The 19,841-nt window shown below is 34.9% G+C and overlaps 1 protein-coding gene and 1 pseudogene across 2 annotated transcripts; both read left to right on the top strand.

The window, feature by feature from the left end:
* The first annotated feature begins 1,779 nt into the window (after window positions 1-1,779).
* LOC120127559 lies at window positions 1,780-16,189 on the top strand (annotated as a pseudogene).
* LOC120127627 (elongation factor 1-delta-like) lies at window positions 14,471-18,395 on the top strand. 2 transcript variants are annotated; one of them, XM_039145486.1, is made up of 8 exons: window positions 14,471-14,475; window positions 16,801-16,900; window positions 16,997-17,113; window positions 17,256-17,343; window positions 17,443-17,566; window positions 17,672-17,785; window positions 17,902-18,063; window positions 18,202-18,395. In XM_039145486.1, coding segments are annotated over exons 2-8 (693 nt in total). In that variant the 5' UTR covers window positions 14,471-14,475; window positions 16,801-16,814; the 3' UTR covers window positions 18,204-18,395. The 2 variants fall into 2 exon arrangements, with proteins under 2 accessions (XP_039001417.1, XP_039001416.1); XM_039145485.1 differs by lacking the exon at window positions 14,471-14,475 and adding an exon at window positions 16,612-16,672 and having other exon boundaries at window positions 16,805-16,900.
* The last annotated feature ends 1,446 nt before the right edge of the window (window positions 18,396-19,841 follow it).

The following is a 19,841-nucleotide window of genomic DNA, read 5'->3' as shown; positions in this document are numbered from 1 at the left end:
AAGTCGAGAAGAGCTATTTGCCAACCGAGGACCTTTGAGTTCGATTACACTCAACTCAAAGGCAAATCAAATTTACAGCATAGCTCAAGACAAGAAGAGCTATCTGCCAATAAATTTGTCGAGTTCGACTCCATTCAGCTCGATGACACATCACACTACTGTCCGGTTGCAATCAAGGTTTTCAGGTCGAGAAGAAGACATGGGTTAACCGTGCCTTAGTGACAAAAAACCGTTTCCCGGCAGTATAGCTTAAGTCAAGAAAAGCTATTTTTCAATGAATACTTTCGAGTTCAAGGGCCTATCAACCACATGATGGAGTCAAAGAATTATTTTCCAGTCAAATTTTTGAACCAAGGTCTTTAAATCGAGAAGAAGACCGAAGTGGACTACAGTTTGGCAACGAGAGGCCACATTCCGGTTTCAAATTCCGAACTATGGCTTCAATACCATGTCAATTTAGGATGGACTCGACTTCGCGACGAATGAGTCATCCGCAACCCCATTCAACAGGGAGTCATTCTATTCAATCTTCAACTCCACCAGACGAAAATTTTGTCTTTTTATCTTTTTCCTATTTTTCGTTCCAAGAAAAAAAGGACAAAGAGGGGCAGCTGTAGACAATCATTTTCGTCCGAATTCGGGCTTTTTATTTATTTATTTTTGTTATAGTAATATAGTATAATTTTTGAAAATATTTTTGAAAAATATAGTATATAGTTTTCAAAAAATATATTTTGGAAATATATATTATATAGTTTTTAAAACATTTTTGAAAACTTATATACAATATATAAGTTTTAAAACATTTTGAAAATTATATAGTATATAGTTTTGAAATCATTTTGAAAATATAATATATAGTTTTAACAAAAAACATTTTTGGAAAATTGATATAATATATAGTTTTTTAAAAAAAATTGAAAAGCTATAATATTTTTAAAATCATTTTTGAAAACTATATAATATATAGTTTTGAAAACGTTTTTAAATATAATATATATTTTAAAAAATATTTTTTTTGAAACATATATATTATATAATCTATTTTATTATTAACATTTATTTTATTTTATTTTATTTCATTTTATAAATTTAATTTAAATTAGTTCCATTTATTTTATTTTTGTCAGGGTCCAAACGGGGTCCAAAAACGAAGACTGGGCCTGAACCAGCCCAACAGCATGTTAGGTTTCATATCCAGTTTCAACCAAGGCGCCGCACGACCCGAGCAACCAAGAGCCACGTGGAACAGACGAGCAACAGTGCCAACGACGGCCGAGATCCCCGGGACTGACCCATCCCGGGGTGACCGGTCACGAGCGCCCCTTTTTATGGATCACAACGGCCGGTGAAGGCCTATAAATACCAACCAGAACACTGCCAAAAAGGATGACCATACAGAACCGAACGGAACCACAGTAAACCGAGTAACCAAAAACAAAATACCATCGTATCAACACGAAACAATAAACATAGTACTAGAACCACGATCCAAAGCCACGACCAACAAAAATACCACAACAGTGAGCCAACAACTTTAGCATTATCTAACCCCAAAAAATACAATAGAGCAACCAAACACAAAACCAACCAATCCCAACTCATACACACAACAAAACCGACACAAAGCAACAAAAAAGACCACCAAAGCAGTAAGGACGCCAGAAGTGGAACGGTCTCATAAAAAAGGGTAAAAAACTGAAGTCTTTTCTGTAGATCTACGCCGGAGAGGGGATCTTTTGGGTGTTTGGATTTCGGATTTGGGTTGAGGACGTTGAGATGAGTGTTTTGAGGTTTTCGATAATTTTTCCGATCGCCGACGGCGACGACCGGCTGGGCGGTCGGCGTCCCTCCGGTAAGGGTTGTAGAGAGAGGCCAGAGAGAACGTTCGTTCTCTCCTTTTAGTGAGAGAAGGGTTATGTGCAAATGAGGGAAGGTGGGATGAGAAAAGCATGGCTTTGGACTTAAATAACAAAAGGGAAACGTCGTCGTTTAGCCCTCTATACGCCCACGTTTTTAAAACTTTGGGGAATTGCAGTTTGGAACTCTATTTTGTAATTATTTCATCTTGGTCCGTTTGATTTAAATTAACTTTGAATTCTTCTTGGATTGATCTTCAAAGCTGATTTTATTTCAATTCAGTCCCTCACGTTTAATTTATGGTTTAATTTTTTTTCCTCTCTTTTATTTTATTTATTTAAGTATTACATTTTTTTTATTATCAGATATATATATATATATATGTATGTGTTCTTTTCTCTTTTTGTTTCATTTAATTTAACACTAGTATTTATATATGCATATATATATATATATATATATATATTCGTATTTTTTCATTGATTTTATCATTTTTTATTAGTATATGTTTTATTTATTTTTATTATCACTTTTATTTTTATTTTTTCCCATTTCCCTTAAATTTAATATTCTATTATTTTTTCCTTTTTCCTTTTTGCTTTTGTCCATTTATTTATTTATTTATTTATTTATTTTAGTTTTGTTTTTATATATCTAACATTTCTTTTTTTAAGGGACTTCGTTCACATCAATTAAAGGTAAACAATTTGCATCGGGTTTTTAATTTTTTAATTTCAATTTCAATTTTCGCAATTAAAGACAACCGATAAATTAATTGGTACCGAAAGGGCGGTTCGAGGGTGCTAATCCTTCCTTGACCGTAACCGACTCCCGTACCCGACACGTTTCCAGTAAAACGCATATCAGATAAGATGGTGTCTGACCCACCTAAATTCGTTTTAAAATGGTCGGTGACGACTCTAACCCAATTCATTCACGTCGAAGCCCAATTTCGGGCCCATCCGAAAGACGATTCCGACATTACTCTTTTTTGTTATTTCATCCACAACGTCCTAATTATTATTCCTGAATATTATTTAAAAATCTATCACCTCGTCCTACTAGATTACTAATAGTCGATATTTTTTAGTTAAGTTTTAATAATATACTTAGCACCTTATTAACTCGAATTAGAAAACTCAGTTACCAATGAGAACGTTTATCACATGCATATGTCTAGTTTTTCAAAGATATGCAAAGGCCATCACCTGGTCGAGGCCCAAAATTTGGTATAATAAACAACCCTTGCCAAAGAGAAGTGTGATGGAAAATTAGGAAATACATCTGTTTTTGTTAACCGTATAATAGACTGCCCTTTAATTCCAAGCAACACAAAATAAAGTAATCTAGACTTTCCTCCACTTGAGCTAATGTGGTTAAGATGAAAGTGAAATCAATTCTTCTAGATTATCCTTACGTGCCTTTTCACTTATTTGTCTTATGTTAAACTAACTTTGGAATTGGGTAACCCATCCAAAGAACCAACTCTTTTCTTACATTACCTAGACCTGGTTCAAGCAGCTAGGGGTATAAAAAAATACTTGGCTCGGTAATCCGATATAAAAATCCGGGTATTTTTTAAAAATATTTCAAGTTCCAAGTCGGGTACCCAACCTGACATTTCTGACATTTCCTGGATTGAGCCCTGGTCACAAAATTAAAGTTTTTCGGGTAGCAAAAACTTTTGAGTACCTGGTTACATTTATTTATTTATATATATAACAATATTACATATTTAATTATTAATAATTTTATATATTAAAATAAACTAACAAAATTTAAAAAACACTTTTAAATTTTATGTTTGGATATTAGAGTATGTAATTTGAACGTTTAAATTCGTGCATTTTTTAAATTAATATTTTGAAACTGATAAAATGGGTACCTAATTACCCGAATTACAGGTACCCGCAACATCCGGATCGGTACACGGGCCGACCAATCAACTACTCGGAACTTCGGATACTCGAAAACCCATATACCCAAATTTGAACACCTCTACAAACAACTGTATATGTGTGTATTCATTGTCAGTGATTAAAAATAATTTTAAATATATACTACTTTATAATTATTATCGTATACAATTTGAAAAACTTTTTATACATGTTTGGTTGGGAGTGTGTAATTACACAAAATTTGGTGAGACTTACTAATTCAAAAGTAAAACGAGGTTTGAACACCAATATGATAAATTTCAGGTTAATTATTCCAACTATTACCCTTTAAAAATAAGGGTGAATTACGCATTTAGTACCTAAACAATCAATTTTGGTCTATTTTAGTATCTAAATTTTCATTTTTTTTCAAAACCATACCCAAAGTTTAATTTTTGTTTCACTCTAGTACACTGTTTAAAATTTAACAATAAGTTTTGAAAAAAATTGAAAATCTAGGTACTAAAATGGATCAAAATTGATAGTTTAGGTAATAAACGCGTTAAATTTTTAACAGTGCGGTACTAAAATGAAACAAAAACTAAACATTATATGTTGTTTTGAAAATATAAAAAATTTAGATACTAATAAAGAAAATAAAGATATGATATAGATAAGAAAAAGACAATAAAGAATATCTATGGTCGTTAACCAACATTAAAGTTGGTATCGCCGATCAACAAAGATAAAAAGGAAAATAGATGAACAGTACATAAATGAGAGAAAAGTAGGTTTTTTTCTTCTTCTAAGAGACACTAATATGACTCTTAATTAAATGATTTGTTTTAGAAAATTACTATTAAATCATAAAATATGTCATGATATGCTTTATTTTATTAATATTTTTATGATAAGATTTATTTTATAATACTTTTATCACGAGGATTTAAAGTAAAAAACATTAAAATCCTTCGTCAACATCACTCGTATTTTATCTTTGCCAGGGTCATCCTCAGTGACATATCTACATTTAACTTTGGCTATATAGTTTATTTGTTTTCATAACATACAAAAATATTATATTATTAAGACATATGTGGCCATCATGATTTTTTTTAATCATTACTAATCACCCTCATCAATCATCACATGATTGTTTTCCTACAAATGATATTATTTTCTTGTATAATGTCATTATGAAATTTTTATTTGAATAAACTTATACACATTGTGAATATAATGTTGTTTGAACTCGGATTGTTTAGAAAAAGAACATGTCAACAATTAATAGTATAATTAAACAGAATTCAAGAGATTTTTTTAATCAATAGGTATGAAAACCCAATTTAATAAAAACATGTAAAAATTAAATTTTAAAATAATATAAAAACCTTTAAACATATTTGATAAAATAAATGACTGTCCCTTTTTCCCATATATATGGGATAAGGGGGAGGTAAGATAGTAGGTTACCCCAACACCAGGTTGAGAGCAGCTTCCGTAAGAGACCTCCGAATTATGAAATGCCCTCCGTGGGACTCAATCTCACGACCTCAAAGTTAAGAACCTTGTGCTCTACCAACTGAGCTGGATGGTCATTTCACTGATGATAAAATGTACGCTAAAATTTCACCGATGATCTCTCTTATTTCAAATGATTAAAATTATTCAGAGTAAATAATTTCCCGTCGTAGATAATCTGTGCAATAGCAAGTCCCAAGGAGATTCATTGTTAAATTTGCAGCTGTACCTTTCTTTGGGGGTTATAATTTCGATTCTAATTAAAAAAATTATAAATATATCACTCAGTTAAAATATTATAAATAAGTCACTCAATTAAAATGTTGTTATAAATAGGTTACTCGGTCATTAAATTAAAAAAGAATGTACCGTGGTATAATAATATTTAGTCCCCAAAACTTGTACATTATATTAACTTTATTCTAATTTGTAATAATTCAATAAATTTAACACTTCTTCATCTTTAAAAAAAATCATTAATATATTATATTCTACCATAAACAATAAAATATTATTGTTAAATTGTTATTATACCAAGAAAGTAACATGAAATTAATATATTATTTTTGGATAAGAAAAAAGACAGTTTAGGAGAAGAATAAATAATAAAATGATAAAATTTTTAAATATAAAAGGTTAAATTAATTGAATTATTTTAAATTAGGACTAAATTCTACATTTTAAAGACTCAAATTATTATTATACTAGGTAATGACATTATTTCATCTAATATTTAATGACACATTGACATGTTTGTAATAATGTTTTAATTGTTTTACTTCTTTATAACTTTTTTTCCTAAAATAGTGATGTATTTACTATCAAACTCATAGTTAAGTGACCTTGTCTGCCATTTACCCTTGGAAAATAAGACCAGTCGGTTGTTTTTAATATCAATGTCTGACGGCTACCCATGATGTCAACCTATTGCCATGTTTGGTGGTCTGAAACTCTGACCAGATAAGCCAATCAACCCAATTTCCTGGGCAATTTCACCTTTATTTTCCCTCTAGCAAATCCTAGTAAAGCTAAAAAAACTCACGCTTTTTCACCATTGGAAAATCAGTATGTGTTTTTTTTAACATGGATCCAAATAGAATCCGATTCCATTACTACTGGAAATAGCTTGAAAATCTCCAAAAGAAGCTCCATGTGGAAGTAGTAAATGCATTGAACTGGCTACCCCACCTTAGATTTACAACCCCAGAACTAAAAAGAAGAAGAAAAATCCATTATCAAGTGGTTGGTGTTCATTTCAAAGGAAACAACAAATAAGAGAGTGAATATAAGTTATTTCAACCCCATCATTACCTTGTCGGTGGTCTTCAGGTTCAAATCATTCTCTGCAACAGGTTCCCATCTAGCTATTTTCTATGAAAAAACCGGGAAAGTTTGTAGCTTTTTCCATGGAGTTTTTATTGTCTTTCATGGAGTTTGTTTCTCTCATGCAACTCTCAATTGCAAACATCTCAAAGCCAAGTCCTCCTCCAGCTAAAGGAGCATTTGGAGTACCCGAAGCAACTCGAGACATGGTACGATAGAAAAACGGACTTATGTTCTTCATCACCCTCTGCAAATCTGAACATCTCGTGTGAGTTCAACTCGGTCAACGAGCTCAAAATCATGGGAGATAAGCCTGCAACTAAGGTTAGTGATGACTTCGCCGGTTTTCCAATACCAAACAGAACTTTATCAGAAACTTTTCTGTTGTGAAAGTAAAGAAAATAACAGAATTGCTGGAACTTGAATTGTGTCTTTCATCTCACATTTACAAAGCATTGTATGTTATTTATACAACAATAGTAACAGAATAACTGAAGCTGTTAAGCCTAACAACCAGCTATGCTGAGTTGGCATCTAAGATACTTCTAGAATATACTCAACATCCTCCCTACTACTTTAACTCTCCAAGTTGCATACTCAACATTCTCCCAGCTGCTTTAGTTCTTTAAATGACAATACTCCTAGCTTTTGTCGAAAACCATCAAAACGTTCTTTTGTTAGAGCTTTAGTCAAGCCATCAGTCACCTGATGTTCAGTGGGCACATAATTAACTCTCAACTTGCCTGCTGCAACTTTTTCTCTAACAAAATGCACATCAAGTTCAATATGATTAGTCTTCGAATGATACACAGGATTTTCACTCATTGCGATTGCACTCGAATTATCGCACCAAATGACTGGCGAAGCCTGCACTCGTGCTCTCATATCTGTTATTAATGCATCCAGCCAGACTACATCTGACATAACATCCGCTAAACTTCGATACTCGGCTTTAGTAATGGATCTAGAAACAATCTTCTTTTTTCTTGAGCTCCACATAACCAAGTTTCCTCCTAGATACACGCAACACCCAGATATTGAGCGTCTATCAACTATACTGCATCCCTAATCAGCATCTGCAAATGCTGTGAGTTGAAATGGTTCATCACTCGGGGAAAACACCAGTCCATAGTCAAGAGTCCCTCAAAGATAGCGTAGCACCCATTTTACTACAGCAAAGTGTTGTTCTCGTGGTGCATGCATGAATTGAGCTAACTTATTTACACTAAACTCAATATTTGGCCTTGTATGACAAGCATACAAAAGCGACCTTACTAGACTTCGATACTCTTTTGCATTATTCAACTCCTCACCTGACTCTTTGAAGAGCTTAAGAGAAGAAATCATAGGCGTTGGGGCAGCCGTGTCCATTCGTTCCTTGGTTAACAACTCCATGATGTAATTATGTTGACTAAGAAAGATAGCATCTCCTACACGCTTAACCTCGATGCCAAGAAAAAAACTCAATTGACCAAGATCTTTTAAGTAAAATTTCTTGCTTAGCAAGCCAACTACTTCCTCAATCTCATCATTCGAACAGCCTGTGATGATTATGTCATCGACATAAACCAGCACATACAACACTCGTCATTCTTCTTCCTTGATAAAGAGTGAGATGTCCGCCTGTGTACTTTTAAAACCAATGTTGATCACATAATTTCTCAACTTAGCAAACCAATTTCGTGGGGCTTGTCTAAGGCCATACAACGCCTTATGTAACTTGCAAACTAACCGAGAGCCATATGGTGCTTCTTTTTCAAAGCCCTGAGGTTGTTGCATGAAAACATCCTACTGAAGATCTCCATTTAAAAAAGCGTTATTCACATCTACTTGTCTCAGCTCCCACTTATTCTGAACAACTAATGCAAGTATGACATTGATGGTGGAGGATTTAACTACTAGACTGAACGTTTCTTGAAAATCTTGTCCAGGTATTTGTGTAAACCCCTTGGCCACCAACCTGGCCTTATACCGTTGCACAGACCCATCCGCATTCCTTTTAATTTGAAAAATCCACTTGCAACCTACTAATGAACGTCCTTTAGGTAAGCTGACAAGGGACCACGTATTATTTCTTTCTAATGCCTCATACTCTTCATTAACTGCTAGCTTCCACTGAGGTGATTGTAGAGCCTCATATATCGAACATGTCTCCTTTTCTACTTTTGCATGAACCATGTAATAAAGCTTTGGCTTGAATATTCCATACTCGCTCTTGGTCATCATTGGATGACCAGCAATAGGAGCAACCACTGACTGCTCTTCATCACAAACATTATGCATCACTTCCTATGACTCACTTTGAGTCAAGCTAGTACCATCAGATTGTTGATTTATAGTATATTCCTTAGCTGCATTCGAGTGAGCTGCATTCGAGTGCTCCAAGTGCTCTATACTCCCCCTAGTTGAGCTCGTAAGAGGACTGGAAAAACAACTGGAACTTGACATTTATTGTTCCCTATGTTGAGACATAATGGCAGGTTCCACGTGCACAACAGCTGATTCTTCTTGATTTTCGTGCGGCACTCCCACTTTCATGCATACTTTCCCTGCACCATCAACCACATGCAGCTGCATGGATAACTTTGCAGCGTTTCGACCATCATTTTTAATAATAGCAGCTTCCTTACCTGCAAAGGAAAAACAACGTTCATCAAAAATAACATGCCTCGATATAAAAATTATTCCATCAGCTGCCATGCATTGATATCCCTTGTGTTGTGAACTATACCCAAGAAATGTGCACGGTTGTGACCGATAGCTGAGTTTATGGTTTTGATATGGGCGAAGATAGGGAAAACACCTACACCCGAATACTTTCAAGAATTGATAGTCTCGTAACCTATCATATAACATCTCGAAGGGTGAATTTCCTTGCAAAACACGTGTGGGAAGCCGATTGATTAGATGAACTGCAGTGCTTACTGCATATGACCAGAATCTAAAAGGTAAGGATGCTTGAGCCATTAAGACAAGTGCTGATTCAATAATATGACGATATTTCCTCTCAACTACTCCGTTCTGCTCGGATGTATGCGGGCAAGACAGCCGATGAGGCACACCTAGCTTTGTTAACAAGGGAGATATGGAACGAGACTCACCCCCAGTCTGTTTGTACTTCCTTAATTACTGCACTAAATTGAGTCTTGACTAGCTCATGAAATGATTGATAAGCTTGTAAGGCCTGACTCTTTGTCTTTAATAAGTACACCCAACAATGCCTTGTGTAGGCATCGACAAATGACACATAATAATAAAAATTGTTTGAAACAATGTGAGAAGGACCCCATAAGTCTGAAAAACGAGTTAGAAATGGCTGGTATAAACTGTAGAGGATTCATTGAAAGGGATCTTATGGCTCTTTCCCATTTTACATGCAACACACATATCATTACTGATTGTATTTGCATTAGCAGGAAAGACAATGCCAATGTTCTTACAAGCCTTTACAAGTGAAGCATGAGCTGGATGCCCAAGTCTCATGTGCCATAGGTTAAAAGCATCTGTCATACCAACTGAAGTTTTATTGATTACATTTATTTCTAAACTACCATCCGCATTATTCTGCTAATCCCCTATTGTAGCATCAAACTGATATTGTCCTCTATTCTCTTATTCTTATAGCAGAACATCACCAGTCCCTTCATCTTTAACCAAGCATCTTTTCGCGTGAAACTCAAAATAGACAACATTGTCTCTAGCAAACTTTGAGATAGAGATAAGGTTTTTAGTCACAGATGGAACATGAAGCAAATTATGAAGGAACAAAGCTCGATTCTTAGTATTGAGTATGCCAGTACCAGCTTTGCAAATATCTAACACATGCCCATTACCGACAACCAGCTTACCTAGGCCAGTATAATCTGAGCCATCTGCCACCTTGGAACCCTCAGGAGTTACATGATGTGTGGCTCTCGAGTCTACAACCCACCTATCTAAAGTTGGTGAGGCCACATGAACTTGCGCATGAACATTGTTGCTGTTGCATGAGAGACATCTATTGGCCACCTCACATGAATTAATATTCATAGCAGTAGATTCATCTTTGTGAGCCAATGCTCCAGGAAAATTTTGGTCAAAGCGATGCCAGCACCTATCTACTGAGTGGTCAGTCTTTCCACATAACTGACATTGGAGTCTAGAGCGCCCACAACCACGGGCTCCTGATCGAGCACCAGACCTGCCACTCGAACTATGAGGTTTATTATACTGACTAGAATGATCATGATCTTGTCTGTTGTTTTTCATATGAACAACGTTTGCACTCATCGAGACTTGATTTTGAAGTTGAAAGTTCTTAAGTTGTGTCTCGACATCAACTAACACTGACTTCACTCCATCAAGAGAGAACGCCTCTTTGCTGGCCGTAATAATTGCCATAAATGGTTGAAACTCAAACGGCAAGCCATTCAATATGGTGGCTATTTGTTCAAGCTCGAAAACAGCACTGCCACACGCAACTAATGAATCACAAACTTCTTTTATTTGAGTGAGATATGATCGCATACTCTCCTCACCTTTCTTAATCGACCTTAGCTTGCAATGAAGGCTCATCATAGTCGTTGTAGATCGATTGGAAAAGAACTTGAGCACAATAGACCATACATCCGTAGTTGTTTCTGCACCAACAAACTGAGGCAGTATATGATCATTAATTGTAGAGAGCAGCCACGAGGCTAAGGAGTTGTCCTGTACCACAAAGACCTCGTACTCTTCATTGACACCAAGACTGCCATCTCCAGATTGGATCTGTGCTGGTGGAGGTTTAAGTTCCCCAGTGAGCAGTCGTTCCAAGCGGTGACTCCTTACTGTTAAAAGAACTTGTTGTTTCCATAACAAAAAGTTCATTTCATCGAGCACAATATTGACCTTCTTGTTTGTAAACAATCGACTATTTCTCGATGGTTCTCCAAGATCAAGGCTGTGTGCAACATCCTCAACAGCCATTAAGAGTGCAAACCAGGAAAGAAGGAAAGAAAAAGATTCTTCAGCAGCTACAAGAGAAGCAACGGAAACAAGAAGCCTCCAAGATCAATGGCGAAAGATACCATGTTGTGAAAGTAAAGAAAATAACAGAATTGCTAGAACTTGAATTATATCTTTCATCTCGCATTTACAAAGCATTGTATGTTATTTATACAACAATAGTAACAGAATAACTGAAGCTGTTAAGCCTAACAACTAGCTATGCTGAGTTGGCACCTAAGATACTTCTAGAATATACTCAAAATCATGGGAGATAAGCCTGCAACTAAGGTTAGTGATGACTTCGCCGGTTTTAAAATACCAAGCAGAACTTTATCAGAAACTTTTCAATGGATTCTTTTGTCACAACTCCTTCAAGGCTCTCAAACTTGAAGGTTCTCAGTTTAGTCTCTTTGGGAATTTGGGGTCCTCTCCCTGATAAAATCCACAGGTTGTCCTCACTTGAATACCTCGATTTGAGTTCAATTTTTCTCTTTGGTTCAATCCCTCCCAAGATTTCCACATTATCCAAGCTTTAAGCTTTTGTTTTGGATGAGAACATGTTTAATGACACAGTTCCAAGCTGGTTAAACTCTTTCCCAAATCTCACAATTCTCAGCATGAACAACAACAGATTGAAAGGTCCATTGCCAGATCTTAGCAGCTTAAAAAATCTGAAACTGCTTGATATCTCGTTCAATATGTTAACAAGTAAACTTCATGCTGGAGTTTTCTCATTACCAAACATCAGTCACTTGAATTTAGCATCGAATTCATTAAGTGGCTCCCTTTTGGACGATCTAAATTGTGGGAGAAACCTCGAGTTCTTCGATATATCGAACAATAGGCCAACGGGGAGCTTGCCTTCTTGTTTGAACTTTGAAACTAGAGTTGTTAAGTTCAGTGGAAATTGTTTGTCCATTGTTGGACATCATCAGCATCCAGGATCATATTGCAAAGAATTTGAAGTTCATGTTTATAAGAGCAATGGTGGTGGCAAAGGCATTGGTGTAACGGTGAGTCTCATTGTTGGAATTACTGTTGGCTTTGTGCTTCTGGCTATCAGCTTTCTTGTTATGTGTCGGAGATACTGTCCTTGAGTGATACCGGAGCAGCATTTGCTGCAGAAATCAGGACCAGACAACTCAACAGTAGGGTTCTCGCCTGAGATTCCGACCAATGCAAGTAGGATTTCAATAGTCAATCAAAATTAGTTTTAGTACTCTTTATTTGGCATAAAGTACTTATGTCGGACACATTCATATCTGTCGTGGCCGTCTTTTGGGTGGGCCTTGGAATTGGGCTTCGACTTAGGAAAATGGATTAGGAGTTGCCACCGATCATTTATTTACAAATAAATTGGTTGACCAGATACCTTAATTCTTACCTGATCTGCGTCTTACCAGTGATATGTCGGATTCGGGAGTCGGTTACAGTCAAGGAAGGGTTAGCACCCTTGAACTGCCCTTTCGATATTATGTAATTTCCAGTTGTCTTCAATTAAGAAAATCACAACTTTAAATTAAAAGGTAAAAGTTGATCCAAATTACTTACCTCTAACTGGTTTGAACGATAACCCTTAAAAAGATAGTGACATTAGATTTATAGTGAAGTTCATAGCTAAATTAAGAGAAAAAGTATTTACATATGCGAATGATAAGCCAAACAAAAAAAAGAAGAAAAAAATAATGGAGTAGAAATAAAATAAGCAAAATATGTACAATGGTAACATAAGTAAAAATATGACAAAGAAGGAAAAAAAGAAGAAAAAAATATAAATATAAAAATGAAGATAAAAATAAGAATAAGAATAAAAATGAAACTAAAATAAAACAAGAATAAAACAAAGAAAAAATAAAGAAAATAATATATATATAATATATGGTATCTAAAAAATAAGAAAATAATAAAGATAAATAATATGTAAAAACAAAATAGAGGTACATAAATAAACAAAAATAATAGAGAATATATACATATATAAGTAAGTAGGATAAAAAGAAAGATAATGATATTAATAAAAGAAATAAATAGAGTAAAATAATAAAAGGACCAAATTGAAATGAACATTAATCGGGTGGCCAAATTGGAAGCAAATTAACGTGGAAAACCCAGATTTAGGGGGGCAGAATAAATATGAGGGAAATACGCGGGACCAAAGCGTAATTTACCCTTTTATTAAGCAAAACACGTGGGTCTTGAGGCGTCTGGATCGGGTCACAGGTCTGGCGGGTCGGCTTAATGGGCCATATAAAGCTTAAATTTTTTTGAAGTCTTTATTTGTTTCATTTTGAAACCAAAAACACGCCCCCTATCCCTCTTTTCTCTCTCGTGTTTGTTCATCGGGGAGATGAACTCAGCTGGGTTCTCGCATGAACCCAGATTCCGACCGTCATTCATTGGCGGCAAAATCAAAACTTTTTTTTACAGTTCAAAAGCCTTTTACCCGTACTTTTCAAAAATCGAAAAAATTTCAACAAATAACGAGCTTCGGGGGAGTAGATCTAGCTTCAAAGTTTTGAAAAACTCCCTCTGTTCATCGGCTAAAATGATTTTTTGGGGTTCAATTCGAATAAAAACGACGGATAAACGGCGCTACACCAACATGCAAGCCAATAACACACCAAATCGAAGGTAAAAAGAAAAATATACCTTTATTTGCTTCGAAACTTGTTACAAAAATGACAGGATGCCCTCATATATGCTGATATTTTCGTGGTATTTCTTTATGGTAACTCTCCGTTTGTCCTCCTGTAACGTGTGTGATCTTACAATTTATTTATAGTGCCAAATATCCTATTTTTAGTGTTTGAATCCGAGTAGAACACTAATACTATTGTGCGTTTTGTTGGTGTTGTGGGTGCCGAGATCTCCGGCGTGGAACTCGGGCAGCGTGAAGAGGCGTACGAGATGAGGAGTCCTCGGTCAAAGGAGCTTGCGGCGCTGGGAGTGAAGGCTTGCTAGGGTTTCTCGAAACCCTACGTGTTTGGGCTCACGTGTCTGGTGCAGCTGGGCCTCGTGTAGTCCGACTTGGGGCCTGATACAGAAACAAAACAAATGTTCTACTCGGCATTATGATGAGCATATGACACTCACTGGATCATTCAAATATATGGAAAAAACTTCAAAAAATTGATGAATATTCTTCCCTTTGATTGTTCTTCAAGATATGTTCCTGAATCTGCAAAGCCGGGAGCACAAATTCTACCGACTTGTCGATCATTCGCGTTGGAAGAGTTAAAGGAAGCTACGAACAACTTCGGTAACTCAGCTTCTCTGTGAAGGTTCATATGGAAACGTAAAATCTAGATTCATGAACTGTACATTACATTAGTCTCCATCACTGAATCTCCTCTTGAATCCCTTTCCCAGATTTTTAAAGGAAGATTAGAGAACGGAATCCAAGTTTCTATAAGATGCCTGCCGACATTCGAAGAAATACTCTATTCGAAACCTGAAACTCAGGTTGGAAATGCTGGCAAAGATCCGACACCCTCATTTGGTTTGCATTTTGGGGTACTGCATTGAAGTTAAACAAGATGATCATTGCACTGTAAACAGAGTCTTCCTTGTGTTTGAATATGTTCCTAATGGGAGTTTCCAATCTCGTCTCTCCGATTATTTTCCCGGAGAGGTTCTCGATTGGCCTGAACGATTAGCGGTTTTGATCGGTGTCTGCAAGGCCGTGCATTTCTTGCACACTGGAGTTATTCCCGGTTTCTTCCACAATAGGTTGAAGGCAAATAACATCTTGATCAATGAACATCAGTTGGCAAAGTTGAGTGACTATGGCCTTTCAATTATCTCAGAAGAAACCGGCAATTATGGGGTAAGTGCAGGGCATAACCGAGATATATGTGCTCGAAAATTACTCGGAATATGCTCAGATCAGGGTACTTTCAAGCTCAACTTCGAGGAATCGAGTGAGACTAGTTTGAACTCGGCTTGAGCATCATGAAAATTGAGCTTACATTTTAGTTGGTAAACTAAACAAGCTTAATTAAGTCTGATTCGACTGAAACGCGATTGAACTTCGAGTCAAACTCGGCTCGCTTCCATTACACAAGCCTAATTTATTGATTCCTTTGTTTCAATTGACTGCAAAATCACATTCTTGTGTTTCAGACAAAAGCAGAGGAACCGAAATCATGGTAAGAACTAATTTCATTCGATAAATTCATCGTTTATTGTTCAACATCAAGGCGATCGAATCAAATTGTACTCACAATATTCTCAGGCGAACGACAAGATCAGAGGATGATGTTTACAGCTTTGGTCTCATCTTGCTGGAGATGATGTTGGGTCGTTCCGTAGCTGCCAAGAAAGGGGCCACTCTACGAGCTGAACTGGTACGAATCGTCAAATCGAAATCAAACTTCTTATGATCCGACTTACGTCACCCATTTTATTAAATTACAGCTGCAATGACTTTGAAACAGGCATCATTAAGCAAGAAGGAAGGGCGAGCAAGGATGATGAACCCAGTCATTTTGTCGACGGTTCCGAAGAATCGATATCGGCAGTGGCTTGCTTAACAAGCAAGTGCATTTACCCAGAATTATGGAGCCAGTCCATCTTTCGAAGACATCCTTTGGAGTTTGCAACATGCGGCACAACTCCAAGCACGTATTCCCCATGCTTAACAAATTATTCTACCACTGTATATATAATCTTAGTTCTAAAAAAATAATTAATGTAATTTTTTTTAGAAAAATTGATATATTTATGTGGTTAGAAACAACGAGTACTTAAAAAAAAATATTTTTTTCACTATTAAGGCAATTCAATACGTTTTATGAATTCATATTTTTAATTTTATGCGAGTCTTAATTGAATTGTATTTAAATTGGTTGTTAATTTAAATTATTAAAAATATTGATATTTCATTTTAATCATTATATTAGAAAATATATTTAAAAATTGATTTTTATATATTTTTATCAAATTGTTTACAAATAATAATCATATTAATACTTATTTACATATTTTATAATTGAATTTAAAAAAATTAATTCCGATCAAATTCACCTATAAATACCTCGGCCTCAAAAACCCTAGTCCTATCAAAACTATAGTTCACAAGCCAAGTAAGCAGAGACCACCGCTGTTCCTCTTATTAATCGCTGGTAAGATTTAGATCTCAATTTATTCATACCGAATCCATCATCAACACATGATTTTCTCCCATTCGATTTTTCTTAAGTTTCAGTAGAAGTAGTTCATAATTTGATGTTTCTTTGGCTTGATTTAAATTTCAGGAACAAACTAATGGCTGTCACTTTCAACGACCTCGGTTCTGCTGCTGGCTTGAAGATGCTCGATGATTATCTCCTCTCTCGCAGCTACATCTCAGGGTAATTTTTCAAAAATAATTTTTAATTAAGTGTTCTACCTACGGTTGATAGGTTTCATCTTGTTTGGTTCACGTTTTTTGTTATTTTTTTCTGCAGGTATCAAGCTTCTAAGGATGATATTACCGTCTACGCAGCTCTCTCAGGGGCTCCATCGTCTAGCTATGTGAATGTTTCTCGATGGTTTAACCACATCGATGCCCTTTTGAGGATCTCGTAAGTTTTTTCGACAACTTTTATGTTGGATTTCGATGTTTACTAGAGATTTACTTTTATTTTTACTTTCATGTTTGACTACGAGCATATTGATGCGGGATCTGAATGTTTAATGAAAAATTAATGTTATTTGTTAATTTAGGGGTGCTTCTGGAGAGGGGTCTGGTGTGACTGTTGAGGGGTTTGCTCCTGCTGTGGCTGTTGCAACTCCTCCGGCTGCAGATTCAAAGGCAAGTTAATATCTGTGCTTTTATATTTAAATTTACTAAATCAAGTGATTTGATTGTCTGCTGATCATCCAATTGCGAGAACATATTATGCACATGCAGGCTGCAGCTGCTGAGGAAGATGATGATGATGATGTCGATTTGTTTGGAGAAGAGACTGAGGAGGAGAAGAAGGCAGCTGAAGAGCGTGCTGCTTCTGTGAAGGCATCTGGCAAGAAGAAAGAATGTGAGGCCTTCAACTTGATTTTGTTATGATTATCGAGTGATACTTGGTAAATTTTGTTTGTTCCATGCAATGGTTATAACATAGAATTTCATTCCTTTTTCACAGCCGGCAAGTCTTCAGTATTGTTGGATGTTAAACCCTGGGACGATGAGACTGACATGAAGAAACTTGAAGAAGCAGTAAGAGGTGTTCAGATGGAAGGGTTACTTTGGGGAGCATGTAAGTAGTTTGGCAGGTTTGGTTTTGTAGTATATAATTTCAGTCCTTAATTGTTCAAGTTGAATAATGGTTACATGTGTATTTGAACTAACAAGCGAGTTCTTTTCATGTGGCAGCTAAGCTTGTGCCTGTTGGTTATGGGATTAAGAAATTGCAAATTATGTTGACTATCGTGGATGATTTGGTGTCCGTTGACACTCTCATCGAGGAACGACTGACTGTTGAGCCGATTAACGAGTATGTTCAGAGTTGTGACATTGTCGCATTCAACAAGATCTGTAAGTATACCAGATTCTGGACATGTTTCACGCAACACTTTCTGTGCTTTTGCAGAAGATGGAGTGCCCATGTTTTGCATGCAAAAAACCTGCAGAAAATTCGATATTTTCTTATGTATCTTCCTTTTCATCTTGCAGAATGAGCAATTATTGATGTTTGCAATGAGAGTTTCTTGGAGAAGCCCTTCAAAGTTATGTCCTTTATGTTCTAAAATTTTATCCGGAGTTTATGAATTTGCTAGAACTTAATTTGAAAGTTCATTGTTAGTTTTGTGTTGGTCGATGGAACCATTGTGATTGAGGTATCAGTTGATGAGTTTCTGATTGAGCCCAAGTTTATTCGATGTCTAATATAATTGGTGGATAAAAAATGATTTGAAATACAAGTTTAGACCGAAAATCAAAACCCGGTATTTTTGCTATTATCAAACAAGACCATCTTACAAAACCCCGTCTATGTTTTTAAACGACGCGGCTCAGAAGTTTTCTTATTATTATTATTGGACTTTACACTCTCCCTTAAATTTTACTCTCATTTTTTCGTTGAATTTAAAAAAAATTTCAATTTCCTTACCAAGTTTAATACATTGATTTTTTTTTATTAAAACGATGTTAAAAAATAAAATTTTTATCAAAACGTCATCGTTTTGAAAATTGAAAAAATTGAAAAAAAAAATTAAATATGGTAAGTGAAATAAGAAAGAGATAATAAAGTTTAGTTATTAATTTTGTAATTTATCATAATAATAATAATAATAGTAATTAAAAAAACATATAAGTATGCTCCGAATTTAATAGTTTTCTATTCGCTATCTTTATTAAAAATCGCCCACTCAAAATTTAATAATGATTGTATTTTGAAAATTAGATATTTATCTCATTTTTAATATTTTAGTAATTAATTTATTGCTTTTAACATATTTGTATATTCAAATGATTTTTTAAATATGAGTAGTTAATTATTATTAAAATTTTAATTTAGTGTTATATATTAATAAAATACTGATTTAGTAAGAAAATATTAAAAAATATTTTATGAAATTGTAATCAATATTACACATAAAAGAATATTTTGTTTTTAATAATACATTAAATAAAATAAAATAATCAAAAAATATTATTTGAAAAATAAATGTATTGAACGACTATTAATAAAAACTTATATAAATTCTTTACTACACGTCTACACCCATGTAATTGTTATTAAAATTTTTAAATACACTTTTTAAAATTAAAATATTTTCTTTCATTTGTATTTTCCTTTCGGGCCTATTTTTTTTTAAATAATCAGAATATTTCATTTATCGAAAGTCGTATTAACAAATATTTTATCAGTTACAGACTAAAAAAATACAACTGTGACTATCATAAATAAAATATAACAATAATTACTTAGTGATAGCCTACGTCGCAACCGTCTTTCAGTTGGGCCCCGAGATTAGGCTTCGACTTAGGAAAATGGATTGGAGTCGTCACCGATCATTTATTTAAAAAAAATGGGTTGATCGGATACCCTATTTCTTACATGATCTGCGTCTTACCAGAAATATGTTGGGCTCGGGAGTCGGTTACGGTCAATGAAGGATTAGCACCCTTGAACCGCCCTTTCGGTACTACGTAATTTCTAGTTGTCTTAATTAAGAAAATTGTAATTTTAAATTAAAAGGTAAAATTTGATCATGAATTACTTACCTCTGATTAATTGACGAAAATACCCTTAAAAAGTCATAAGATGTGTTAGAGGGAAAAATGAATAAATGAAAAAAAAATGAAGAATA

The sequence above is a fragment of the Hibiscus syriacus genome, unplaced genomic scaffold (genome assembly GCF_006381635.1).
Source record: "Hibiscus syriacus cultivar Baekdansim isolate YM2019G1 unplaced genomic scaffold, ASM638163v2 tig00110469_pilon, whole genome shotgun sequence".
Lineage (NCBI taxonomy): Eukaryota > Viridiplantae > Streptophyta > Magnoliopsida > Malvales > Malvaceae > Hibiscus > Hibiscus syriacus.
This window is presented reverse-complemented; position numbering and strand designations above follow the sequence as displayed.

Bases quoted from the DNA above. Each gene is read 5' to 3' on its own strand.
- LOC120127627 (XM_039145486.1), top strand. From the start codon at position 16,815: ATGGCTGTCACTTTCAACGACCTCGGTTCTGCTGCTGGCTTGAAGATG. The intron at 16,901-16,996 runs GTAATTTTTCAA...TTTTTTCTGCAG, and splicing joins TCTCGCAGCTACATCTCAGG to GTATCAAGCTTCTAAGGATG. The intron at 17,786-17,901 runs GTAAGTAGTTTG...TTCATGTGGCAG, and splicing joins AGGGTTACTTTGGGGAGCAT to CTAAGCTTGTGCCTGTTGGT.